The 13,654-nt window shown below is 39.7% G+C and overlaps 2 protein-coding genes across 2 annotated transcripts; both read left to right on the forward strand.

Moving 5' to 3' along the window:
• Positions 1-5,057: 5,057 nt before the first annotated feature.
• On the forward strand, positions 5,058-5,471 carry LOC131221987 (uncharacterized). Its single transcript, XM_058217289.1, has 2 exons — positions 5,058-5,165; positions 5,211-5,471. Exons 1-2 carry the CDS (start codon positions 5,058-5,060, stop codon positions 5,469-5,471), a joined length of 369 nt encoding a protein of 122 aa, XP_058073272.1.
• Positions 5,472-8,406: 2,935 nt separating this feature from the next.
• On the forward strand, positions 8,407-11,405 carry LOC131220876 (transcription factor MYB58-like). Its single transcript, XM_058215745.1, has 3 exons — positions 8,407-8,585; positions 9,520-9,649; positions 9,826-11,405. Exons 1-3 carry the CDS (start codon positions 8,447-8,449, stop codon positions 10,763-10,765), a joined length of 1,209 nt encoding a protein of 402 aa, XP_058071728.1. The 5' UTR covers positions 8,407-8,446; the 3' UTR covers positions 10,766-11,405.
• The last annotated feature ends 2,249 nt before the right edge of the window (positions 11,406-13,654 follow it).

Genomic DNA, 13,654 nt, shown 5'->3' on the forward strand with positions numbered 1-13,654 from the left:
CATGAAATTGAACACGGGCCGTTGAAATATATTGGGGCCATTAAGGGGCCCACATTGAACTATGGATGTGGCTCTTTTTTTTGCACTAGAAAAGCAAATGGATAGGTTGATTTCTAACCAACATCAAGGTGGGCCCCATGTATTGTCAAGGTTATGTTAGCATGACAATCCACGTAAATCAATGTGTCATCTAGAGTTTCGGAGGAAATTCAAGTCAAGTGTGAGATTTAGTTGACCTTAAGTGAGGCTCACAATTATGTTTGTGATAAATTCATTCCATCCACTAGATTTTTCATCTCATTTTTAGGGCATAGACACAAATTTGAGGCCGATCCAAAGTTCAAGTGGACAACAAACATGAAACAGTGGGGATTGAACGCCCACATTGAAACATTTGCAAGGCATGGAATGTTTATGACAAATCCATACTATCCATCTATTTTTTCAGCTCATTTTATGGAATGGTCTGAAAAAATGAGGCCAATACTAATATCCAGTGGGCCACACAATAGGATAGAGTGGGGTTAAACTCCTACCATTGAAACAGATTGGGTCCATCTCAGAGCACACGTTGAACTTTGGATCCATCTCATTTTTAAGTACATGTCATAAAATGATCTGGAGAAACAAATGAACGGGGTAGATTTTTCATGATATTAAGATGGGCTCCACGTGTGGTCAGAGTTAGGTTGGCACGAGATTGCGTATTTAGGAGGGGAGATTGCCAGGTGCGGCAATGGGAGGGTAGTTCTGGAAATATGAAAATATAAAAATCTATTCATGTACATAATTAACCGCAACGGTGAAAACTATGGGTAGGCTCTGAAAAATAGTTTAAAAGTATGAGGTTTTAGGTCCATAGCGCAAAAGGCAGGTGGAGACATGGAAAATCCCATTAAAAATCAAACAGCATGGTAATGTTTGCATATCATCCATCCCACTCATCTAGAGTACAAAGCTTTTCTTTAAAAAGAGCATGATTCAGTGGATCCTTACTCTTGATCTGATGGTAGAGTCTCAGGAGTTTCAACACCCAGTCAAGGGTTCAAGTATCTATAGGTGGTGAAATCCCACTAGGCATGAGTGTGTGGGGTGTGTGTGTGTGTGCGTGTAAAATAAATAAATAAATAAATAAAAAGCATGATTCAATGAGATGAGAGAGAAAGAGAGAGAGGGGGGTTGCTACCTCTGTTTCTAGCTCCTTGGATATGGTTAGATGACGAAATTAATCCTTCCTAACATTCATACATCTCTCAGGTTGGTTGTGGATTGGTTAAATTCTATTATTTGTTTTGTCTCATGGGCATAGTTTGTGATGGAATCAAGTCTAATTCTCATACCTCTTATCCATTGATAACTAGATCAAAGGAAGTTCATAGTTGTTTTTAACGTATTATCTTCCATCTGAATGAAAATAGGACTCTGATTCCAGTTGTGTTTATGAATCAAGCATTGATCTCCCTAATCTCTACAAGTAGATCCTTTGTACCCTAGTTTCCCACCTTTGAATTTTATAAGTTTTAGTTAAAGTTATTCATCATTATTCCCTTAAATTCTCCCTGATTTAGATTACATCTTCGCCTAGTTCTAGTTCAAGTTACTTTTTTATTACGTACAAGGTTCAGCCCTGTGGAGACCTTGATCTTTCGATCCAACGATTTGAAACGGTCCAAATTCAATATTAACAATCAGAAACATTTTTTAAAACTTTTTGAACTATTGATGACCACCTAGCAACGGTCCACTCTCCTAGTGCCTCTATAAATTGGGTCATTCCGGTCCAAAACCGATCAACTCCAACAGATCTCATCCAAACCATCATATCTCATTAAAATCATTTTTCTTCTAAGAATATTACTAGACATCTACTAATCGAGCTTTCCAGGCGATCAGCTGTGATGAAAAGTTTCTAAGTAGACCCTTCATGATTGCTGCATACAGGATCTAAACAGAAGACTTGTCTTATCCTAAAATCAATTCGCTTGTAACCCATCAGCAATTGATAAGGGGGTGAATCATGTTTTAAGGACAGTATATTCATACATGATTATGCCTAATGCTATAAAAAAAAAAAAAAATCTTTAATTTTTATTCTTTGATTTTCCAAAATATTTCACAACAGGTCGTGTGGAAGGGGTGTGGGAGGGGTGCACACATGCTAGAAATTTGTGCATGGCCATACATGTTATATGTACCGGCTATCATCAGTTAGGACGCACCATTAACATCCCATGTACCAAAAATCAAGGTGGTCCAATCGTCCCGAGGGCCTTGAATTTATTGTGATTTTGGACTATTGGATCTCCTTAGGGCACATTTCAACATCTAATTTTCACTTTGTTGATTGATTAGACCAACTTTTTTTTTGTCCATGGCATTTTCCCAGTGGCCCCACCTGATGAATGCCATGAATTTAATTAGAACATGTGTGGTGTATGTAAGGTTGGCTCACACATGCCACTTAGGATGCTATAAGTTCACTCCATTTCAAAGGGAAGGCTACTTCATTCTTTAATTTTGCAATGCTAAGGGCATTTCCGTCATTTCCCTTGTAAAGGGAGATGTCGTATGATTTAAACATTATGGTTGTTGCTCATAGCTGTTAATGAAAACTCACAGTAGTGTATTTCCAATTGTTAGAAATGTGAGGGTGTATCTAATAATATCCAAAATTTTAGGGGAGTAGATACAAATTTCCTTACTTATTGTGGATTAATCATCTGCTTGGCTATAGCGGTACCGGGTACCAATGGGTCGTCCCAACACAGCTCAGTGACCCAACCCTAAAAGTGTGTATTTCCAATTGTTAGAAATGCAGGGGTATATCTAGAAATATCTAAATTTTGGGTGAGTAGATACAAATTTCCCTATTTATCATGGAGACATCATCTGCTTGGCTATAGGGTACTAACGGGTCATCCTAACAGAGCTCGGGTGACCCGGCCCTAAAGCGCTAAGGCTAGGTTCATTAAACTTGGCCTAGGGCTTAATATCTAGGCTCATTGTTCAGGACAGGCTAGGTCAAGGCCAATGATGAAAAGCCCTGTCTGTCCAACTAGCCCACCCCATTTCTCTATTAGCCAACTTATTCCTTTGCATAGCACGTAAGAATTAGTAACATAGACTCTAAAATTCATGTAATAGTGTATATAGTAAGATGAAGAACTTTGATACTCTAGTAAAATATAATAGATGATATATATATATATATATATATATATATATATATATATATATATATATATATATATATATATATATATATATATATATAGATATATATATATATCTATATATATATGTGTGTGTGTGTGTGTGTGTGATCTATTATAGTTTACTAGAGAATCAAATAAGCACTTGTAAACTACTAAATTATAAACCCCACTTTAGATGGTGAATAATATTTTGATGCAGTGTATTTGAGTCCATGAATATGGTGGATAGCTAAATGAGGCATACATTTTTTTTTTGTTAGCTTGTTAGTACACCCACTGTCAATTGACACTTCACTATTAGCCACCCCACTAGGGATCAATACCAAGACCTCAGTGTTGAAACGAGGTACCCCACTATGGATCTGGGTGTAAGTGAGGCATACCTGGTTGATAAATGATCTTATTTAACATCATAGAAAAACTTGAATTCAACCCAGAGTGATAGAACATAATCTCACCTTGTTCATCCACCAATTGTACACGTAGCATATATATATAACTTATCATTAACTTATAGGATTGGCCTTGGTCAGCCTAGTCCTATGGTCAGGGCTAGCTCTCTTTAGCTGATTAGGGTTTAAGTTGAGCTAGGGTTAGGACTTAAGGCTTTAAGGCTGGGCAAGAGCTAACCTCATGAATCCGACCGAATGCCTCCTCTATTGGCTAAATGTTTTAAAATTTTCATATGCACCTAGTTGCGCATGGATTCATGTGACATTCAAATCACGCAACCAAAAGGTTCTAAATGTAATGACCCTTTATTTTAAATAATAATAATAACGAGAAATAAAATCCAAATTTAATTTGAATTTTGATTTTTAAAAATTTGAGAGAAATAGAAAGCCGCATAATCTCTCCTATCTCCCTCTTATCCATTCTTCCTCAAATCTATTATCTCTTATATTTCTCCCTTCTCTGATGACTTCTTCTTCTTAAGGAGGAGACCTGAGAGAGAGAGAGAGAGAGAGAGAGAGAGAGAGAGAGAGAGAGTCCAACTCTAACTCAAAGGAAAAAATCATTTGAACTAAAAGTGAGAGGAAAAGAGTGAGAGGTGGTGATGGACCGCTTAAATTAGCCATATGTCCATCGTGTGCATCTATAGAAATTATGTAGAAATATACAAATCTATGTGCATGGAGTATGGCTTTTACACAGAATTGGTTCTTCTTAAATGGACAATGGTTTATTCGATTTGTACAGTTCATATGTTTTTCGAGGTCGAAATATGCAAGGACCTCAAGGATCGGGCCTATCTGATCACCCGATGGGCCGCACTAATCGACAATGAATCAATTAATCTTCTTTTATTTTTAGTAATGTCAATTAATTCTTATTAGATCAATAATGAGTGGTTTAAATTAACTGCACATTCATTGTGTTGATCTGATTAGAATTTACATTGCAAAGATATATATGATTCTCTATGCAAGTGCTCTTGCAACTTGGAGTAGCGAATCATACTAGGTTATCCTAATGTGTGTGACTAGACACAAACTGCGGCAATCAGACGATAGTCCAGCCTTCTGTTGGCCCACAGCAGCACCTTCTCTCCCCTCCAACCCATGATGTGGAGAGTTTGGACCATATCCTCTATTATGGGATCATAGCAACCGAGGTTTGGACCCACTTTCACAGGATTTTTTATATTCCAGTCATCTGCGAGCAGACCATTCAGCAGAAGATCATTTTTTGGGCTTCGAGGGCTTCCTCCACCTCTCGTCTCAAGCGGCTCTTGGGCCTGGCTCCGGCGCTTATCTCTTGGGAGTTATGGCTAAGTTGCAACGCTTCGCGCTATGAAGGGGTCAAGATGTCAAGCCGCACGGTTATAACCTGGGTGTCACGATGGATGCAGGAAATTGGCAACCTTTGCCAGACAGCAGCTATCTGTCCTTTAAGGATTCGATCTCCATTCAAGCTCTTCATTTGGATAGTAGCAAGGGATCTCCTGGTGTTGCTCCTTAGATTGTCAAATGGATAAAACCGCTTCCTGGCTAGGTTAAGCTGAACATTGATGGATCCTCTCATGGGAATCCGGGGGAGAGCGGTGGAGTTGGGGTTCTCAGAGACCCCCATGGCGGGGTCATCTTCGCTTTCCATAGGTACTACGACCACGCTTCGAACACGATTGTGGAGGCTCAGGCTATACTTGATGGAATTACTTTATGTAGCAAATTGGGCTTCTCCAGAATCATTGTGGAATCTGATTCTAAAGTTGTGGTGGAAGCTGCCGCTGACCCCTCGGCTCATTGTCCTTAGAAAATCTGGTATAGACATGGAGCCATTCACCGCCTTAGCCACTACCTCAACCTATGCTTCAGGCACATTTACCGTGAGGGAAACTCAGTGGCAGATGTGCTAGCCAAGATGGCTTCTGAAGGTTGCGCTAATTCTCTTTATCGATCTCCGTCAGATTTGCCAAGGAGGATTAGGGGCCTTTTGGTTCTTGATAAGGCAGGGCTTGGTAATTAATCTATGAGTTTAGATCCCTGTTTGGTTCTTTTTTGTAGTTTTCGGTTCTTTAGTCTAGGCCCAGAGGGGGTCCTTTTGTATAGCCCCCTGGCTCGGCCCTTTGTTGAGTGTCCTTTATTGTGTGGGCGAGTCGGTAGGATAGGTGTGGCTCCTCTTCTTTTTGTTGGAGCCAGCCCAAAGGGTTGTATATCTTTCCACTTTATTTAATAAATATTCATAGTTTCTTTTTTTTTTTTTAAGTGCTCTTGCGACTTGGAGTAGTGAATCATACCAGGTTATCCTAATGTGTGTGACTAGACACACACCGATCATCATATTTCTAAGGACTAAATATGTTGGGACCCAAATTTTAAGATTGATCGGACCACCCTATGGGCAACATTGATATGAGAAAATTCTAGATAATGAATCATGTAATGTCTATCATGTCAGAGCATTGGACATGTGAGATCCGATCTGATCTATACCATTTGTTTAATTCCTAGGATTAGACTACACTAATATCTAGATTACTAGATCGATTTGAATGTTTGGTGGGATGCACTGATCAGATGATGATTATTATTCAAATTCATGTAGTTTTGAATAAGTGGATCATGGGTGATTAGATTAACTAATCAATGGATCTCTCTTGTTTTATTGATCAAGAGATGGTCAATGATTGGTTTGGATCTGTCCACGTGGCTTAATTGAACATTAAATCAAAAAATAATTAAAAAAACTCCAATTTTTTACAGCTTGTCAAAAATATATCGAATTTTACTTCCGTTGATTCAACCTTCTACTAGAGTCAATCTGATTAATGGGGTCAAAAACTGTCCAAAGACTGAATGTTTGAATTTTTATTTGTGTCGATTCGATCGACAGACCATCAATCGGAGTGGATCTGATCGACAATGCATCGATCTGATCGATAATGTTGTCGATCCAATCAACAAACAACTAAACGGATCTATTTAATTCCAAACTTGAATATTTAGATTAATAAATTAAATATAATTACACTTCACACCATGAATAGTTATTTGTCATGGGATGGTGGTCAACCACTTGGATGTGATCAAGTAGGCCCCACATTAACTTATGATGCTTATAAACCCTATGTTAAGGGTTGGGTCCGAAGGGATTCGATTGAATAGCATAGATCCTTCATGTGGACCCCCCCTGTGGGAAATTGATCAATCAAAGACAGGCCCCACTATGTGAATTAATATAATCAGTACATGATTTCATTTATATGATTAACAAGGATTTCTAATTTGATCTAATTCAAGTATTTTACAAAATCATTTACCCCGAACCCAGGTAAATGATCCGAATATGTTTCCCCTCCATTAAAATTAAAATAGATTGATTGTTATTTGGCTAATTTGTTTTGCTATGTTGTTTGATGATTTATTTAGTTTAAAGCTAATCTATAGATGTATGTTCACATGCAAATTTGATTAATGCATGTTCACATGCATAGATGCTTAACTTATTATGGTTTTGTACACCGATTTCCATTTTGTATATACATTGAAAAATATATATTGTATTTCATTAAAGAATGGGGAAGCATAAGTCTTCAATTTATAGCATATGAATAGTTAATCTTAGTGGACTTCCATGGAAGAAATGTTAATCCTAGTAGAATCGTCACCAGATGCGGAGCCCATGCCTACCAAAAGGTGGAAGCCTGCTCAAATGATGGATGCAAGTTAATGATTATCTAACCCAAGTAAATGGACGACCACATATGCATTTATACCACTGTATTTTATGTTTTCAGTGTTAATTTAATTTTGATGTGCAAGAACTATATTGGCTTTTCTCATTAGGCCTAACTAGCTTATGTTTTATTAATGAAAAAATTGTACAGATGTAATGAAGGCTAATGAATTGGCCCAAGAATTGAAGGTACAGCTGAACCCTGACGACAGCAGAGTTAATGACTGCTTTGGACTGTTCCTAATTATTCATTTTAGATCTCATTTGTTATTTTTGGAACTAGTTTGATTGACACATGTAGCTTGAGATGTTGGTACATGATTTTGCTATTCTAAGCATTGGACTTGGTTATATTTATTAGACTTAGATTTAGAAACATAAGAAAGACCTCAAATGGGTGAGTTGTCCTTAGCTGAATTTAAAATACAAGAGCTTTAATGGAATGAATGTTTGGCTTTTGGCTGTATGGTACCGTGACCGCGCTTGGATGGAACTTAGATTCTACTTGTTTATGTTTTTGGTAAATGTATTAATTAATGAATTACAAGTACCTAGTGTACGGGTCGCAACGCAAATCTCGAGTCTAGGAAGCACGCTCGATACCTAATCTTCATTGACGTTAAAATTCCATAAATGGACCTGTCTTCGTTGAACGATCTCACATGTCCATTTTTAACATGCTAGACTAGATGGATTTTGACCATCCAATTGATATGATCATTTCAAGGCATCCTACGAAGAGTGGGTCGGGCAAAATGGACGCTTGAGATTGATGATCTATATGTTCCATGTTTCCAAATGGAAGTAAGTGCATGGGAAGGTTTATGTACAGTCGACCCACTGGATTATTTGTATTTGTCCAGTATTATTAATATAATTGGAGTGTTTGGTATGCTGTGATATGTGAACAAGGGCATGACTCTTGTTGTGGAGTTACAATAGACTGATATTGCTTTCTATATAAAGTTCACAATATGGAGAGCAAAACGGGGAGAGACTGTCTGCATGTTTGTGTGTGTGTGTGTGTTCGTGAGAGAGGGAGAGGGAGAAAGATGAGAAAAGGGAGAGCTCCATGCTGTGATAAGGGTGATTTGAAGAAGGGGCCGTGGACGCCAGCGGAGGATATGAAGCTCATGGCCTACATTCACAAGCATGGACACGGGAACTGGCGTGCAATGCCCAAGCAAGCAGGTTTCTCTCTCTCTCTCTCTCTCTCTCTCTCTCTCTCTCTCTCTCTCTCTCTCTCTCTCTCTCTCTCTCATGGCTGCCCACCAACCATGTGTGGACTCCCTCTTGCTCTCTTTCTCATGCATGGCTGCCCAACAACCATGTGTGGACTCTCTCTCTCTCTCTCTCTCTCTCTCTCTCTCTCTCTCTCTCTCTCTCTCTCTCTCTCTCTCTCTCATGGCTGCCCACCAACCATGTGTGGACTCCCTCTTGCTCTCTTTCTCATGCATGGCTGCCCAACAACCATGTGTGGACTCTCTCTTCTCTCTCTCTCTCATGGCTGCCCACCAACCATGTGTGGACTCCCTCTTGCTCTCTTTCTCATGCATGGCTGCCCAACAACCATGTGTGGACTCTCTCTCTCTCTCTCTCTCTCTCTCTCTCTCTCTCTCTCTCTCTCTCTCTCTCTCTGTCATGCATGCGCAAGAAACGTGTGTTAATGTCCATTGAGATGTTTGGACACCAACAACATCAAAGTAAAAGGCCCCCGCAATGAGATGATCCAAGCCGTTATTGTGGCGGTCTCCATCACAGATGTGCTATGCCATTGACATGGTCATAATCAACGTTGTTTTCTCCATCCTGGCCCATTTTCTGTGGCTCACAGGTGGATGGTTTAGATGAGATTTATGTGATTCAAACGTTAGGTGAGCATACCATCTTCCAACATATATTTATGAACGCGCATTGTCATATTTTTGGGTTAGATCATATGAAACTAATATACTATATATAGAAAAATATCCAGAGGTATGACTATTACTCACATCTTACTCATCGACAACCTATCTCCATACATGTAGACCACTTGCGTGAGATCCGGACCGTTCATCTAGTGGGGCCTACAATGGATGGGCAAAAAAAGAGCTGACCAGAATGCATTTCATTTTTTTCTCAGGTTTGTTGCGATGTGGAAAGAGCTGCCGATTGAGATGGATTAACTATCTCCGGCCAGGCATCAAGCGTGGGAACTTCACACGTGAGGAAGAGGAAACCATAATCAAGCTTCATGAATCACTAGGAAACAAGTAAACTTTATTTATTATTGTTTAAGCTTCTCTAGGTTTACGAATGGACCTGACCCAAGCTTACATGGGGCCCACCTTATATGGAGCCCAGTCCATCTACACTGCACCCTTCTTCTTTTTTTCTATCATAGTCATAGATTGATTTCTTGTTTTCTTTCTTCTAATGGGCCATGCAGATGGTCGAAGATCGCCTCTAATCTGCCAGGGAGGACAGATAACGAAATCAAGAACGTGTGGAATACACGCTTGAAGAAGCGGGCTACACTGAAAGGAACTAATCCATCCATTCAACAACGCAAAGAATCGCAGAGCTTATCTTCATCCAAGTCATTGTTATCAGATTCCAATCAACGTGAATTAGTGGGACAAGAAGAGCAAGTCATTTCAACGGTTGATTTTGATGGAGCATCTGAAGAGAGTGATGTGGAACGTGTGGAGATCAAGAAAGAGCCGATAGATGAGAAGATAGAAATACTGATTGAACCTAACGTAGATATGTGGGACATGTTAGAAGATAACTCTACCAAGTCACTAGATACAATCAACGGTAAAGATGAATCCACATGGCATGTACACTTAAAGGAGCGGTTCGGATCAAAATGTGATCTTATTAATGTTCCTACAGTTGAACTTAATAAATCATCAAGCTCCTCCATTTCAAATGGATCATGGCCCATTGATGTTGGTCGAATTGGGACCAAAGGAAAGGCATATCCACCATTCAAATTAGAAAGGTCCAGTGATGAGATGGGACCCAAGGAGATGCCTCATGGCCCCTATGGGGGACTCCCTGAAAACCCAAACCCAGATTTTTGGGACATTTTAAAGGATGGGTTGTCTTTCTTTCCTCCTAATGTGGGGCCCACCCATGTGATGGAGGACTACCACAGCATCAAGAACTCTGAGAAGGAAGAACCAAGAGGAGAAGGTGATGGTAAAAGGTGGATAACATACTTAGAGAAGGAATTGGAGCTGTGGACCCCAGATGGGGACCACCATCGAAGTCCATCCAAAGGTGCAATCGAACCAACGGCCCCATCATGTCCTTACTATGATGCAAAACTAGTTAATGAAGTCGATCCAATCATTGCTTATTTTCAAATGCAGCTTAACTAGCAAATGAAGGGATCCGATCTTGTCTTATTTTCGAATGCAGCTTCCATCACCACCCATCTAGATATAATGATCTTATTACCAACCTAGCTATTCCCAAAAGTTAAAAGAGTTAAAAGATTGATCTTACCGACCAATCTTCGACCATCAGTCCCACCTAAGACTTAGAAAATCTCTCTCTCTCTCTCTCTCTCTCTCTCTCTCTCTCTCTCTCTCTCTCTCTCTCTCATATTAGGTTCTGGAAGATTAGGTGGATCGCTGGTCCATTAAGATTTAGAAATGAGGTGGACCATCGTTCAAAGTGTAATCTACAATAAACATTAAAGAAGTTTTTGATTATTTTTATTTTTATTTTGGACTTGTAAGTCATTTTTTATGAGAGTGCACATGCAACCGCCAGTGGTGATGGAGTGAAGTTAGAATGTAAAATGCAAGTGGGACTAGAGTGTATTTTTGGGTGGACCACAATGATTTAACAGCCATTAAATCTGGTGGCACCGGATGTGGGGCCGACATGATGTATTCAGGACATCCAACCTGTCCATCAGATTTGTTGTCTCACGTTACCCTCGGATCCACATGAATAAGTACAAACAGAAAATTAGGTTAGCCATAGCATAGGGAACATTTTGGGAGGGGACGGCCACCTTTGATTTTGCATGGGGGGAGGCATTGTTATGTATATAGAATCTATGCCATCCAGACCCTCATCTATCAGGCTATGAAGGGTCAAGACAAAACGCTGGCTGTTCTACAATGGCGCGGATTGGGTACTACACCTATCAGGACCTAGCTAAAGATGGACGGTCTTGTCAAGGGATCTGAGGGCCCCACGGTGATGTATGTTTTATCCATGCCGTTCATCCATTTTGAAGGACCATTTTAGGCTATGAACTGAAGATGGATTTATATTGAAGCTCAAGTAGACCACAACACAAGAAGCAGCAGGGATTGAATGTTTACCATTGAAAACTTATCGTGGGACGTAGAAATTTTGGATCAAGCTGATATGTATGTTTTCATACAAGTCTATGTAACCTTATGAACAGGTTGGATGGAAAATAAAGACCACGGTGGATCCTTACTCTTGCTCGGGTGGTAGACTCTGAGGAGTTTCAACACCCGGTCAAGGGTTCGAGTATCCATTGGTGGTGAAATTCCACTAGTGTGAGTGTGTGGGGTGTGTGTGAAAAAAAAAAAGTTTTCAACGGTAGGAATTCAATGCCCATTGCTTCCTACAGTGTGGTTCACCTGTGCCTTCAATGCTTAAAATGATCTGTCAAACTAGATGGATAGGCATGGATAAAACATATGAACGAAGGTGGCCCCCGACAGATCCCCTGACAGGATCGTCCGTACCCAATCCACGCCCGTTCTACAATTCAGGTGAGCCCAAAGAGAATAAAGCAAGGTGTCCCCTCCCATCTTTTCATTGTGTTGTGGCCCACCAACGCTCTGTATCTAGCTAATTTTCAGGCCCTCATCATAAACTGATGGGACACATCCATTGGATGGGTTGGATGTGAAACTGGAGCCTTTACCATCTGCCTTAGGGCTGAAAGTCAGGTCGGGTTGGGTTGGGTTGGGTTGGGTTGGGTTGGGTTGGTGCTCAACCCTAACCCAACCCAAAGTTCCTATACCTCAACCCTAACCCAACCCAACCCAATCTCGGGTTGTGAATTCTCAACCCAAGCCCAACCCAAGCGAGCTCGGTCGGGTTGATCGGGTTGGTCAGGCATATACGTGTTAATATTTTCTTTATTACATTAGTTTATTATATTTCAATATAAGACTTATTTTTTGTATCCATGAATTTATTAATTATATATATGTAATTATTCATTGTAAAGAACTTCATTTTTTTCTTTAAAAAAAACAAGCTAAAATATAAGACAACTACTCATTTAAAACTCATGTAGCAAAGCAATCAATCTATTTGGGTGAGAGAAATTCGGCATATCTTGTTAGCTTAAATCCTTGAAAAAGATGTGGACAAATGAGACCTGACATCACTAGTGTGCCTTTGACACAAACTATCCACACTCAATTATAATTTATAAGTAACTGATATAAAAGATTACATATTTATCTTGTTCTTGTTGGATCAGGAACCCGAGACCTCAAACCAGTTTGACCCAAGTTTTATCGGGTTGTCGTTTGTATAGCCTAAGCCCGAGACCGAACCCGATACATCTCGCGCAAGCCCAACCCAATGTCGGGTCGATCATGGGTCGGTCGGGTTGAACCCGCCCAACTTTCAGCCCTATTCTTAACTACACTAGAAATTAGATCAATCTCCGACTAGTTAATAGTGAGCAAGATAGCGGGAAAAAAAAAAAAACTCTTATATTAAGTTACAGAATATTCAGCCTACCAATGTCAATATGTAATCAATATTAAACAATACAAAAGTTTTATTTTGGGCATGTTTAGCACGCAATATAGTGTTACATGTGATAAAATTCTCTTAATATGGTTATTTCATTTTATTTTTTTACACCCGCACGTATCCCCACACACACTCACACCGGAGTGGGATTTCACCACCTATGGGTTTCGAACCCAAGACCTCGATGTTGAAACTCCTCAGAGTCTACCACCGAGGTAAGGACTTGAACCCTAATATGGTTATTTCATGATAATTACTCTTTGTGGTGATACTAAATATCTACTGTTTGGAAATTAGGCTAACTAGCTACGAGTTTAAGTTATATTCAGTTTCGTAAGTTTTGTGTGATTGATGGTGGGGCTATTTAGGCAAGATGTAAAATTAGGACCTTCAAGGTGTATTGTTGAAAAGATTGAAGAGAGCTTCGTATTGTTATCCTTATGCGTGCGGTTAAACAAGATCAATCTTCATGTCTCTTGTCCCTTGTATTGGTTTTATTCTTT

This window comes from Magnolia sinica, chromosome 12, assembly GCF_029962835.1.
Source record: "Magnolia sinica isolate HGM2019 chromosome 12, MsV1, whole genome shotgun sequence".
Classification (NCBI taxonomy): Eukaryota; Viridiplantae; Streptophyta; class Magnoliopsida; order Magnoliales; family Magnoliaceae; genus Magnolia; species Magnolia sinica.

Coding starts and splice junctions, on each gene's coding strand:
- LOC131221987 (XM_058217289.1), top strand. CDS start 5,058: ATGGATGCAGGAAATTGGCAACCTTTGCCAGACAGCAGCTATCTGTCC. Junction 5,166..5,210: donor GTAGCAAGGGATCTCCTGGT/GTTGCTCCTTAG, acceptor CTTCCTGGCTAG/GTTAAGCTGAACATTGATGG.
- LOC131220876 (XM_058215745.1), top strand. CDS start 8,447: ATGAGAAAAGGGAGAGCTCCATGCTGTGATAAGGGTGATTTGAAGAAG. Junction 8,586..9,519: donor TGCAATGCCCAAGCAAGCAG/GTTTCTCTCTCT, acceptor TTTTTTTCTCAG/GTTTGTTGCGATGTGGAAAG. Junction 9,650..9,825: donor CATGAATCACTAGGAAACAA/GTAAACTTTATT, acceptor TGGGCCATGCAG/ATGGTCGAAGATCGCCTCTA.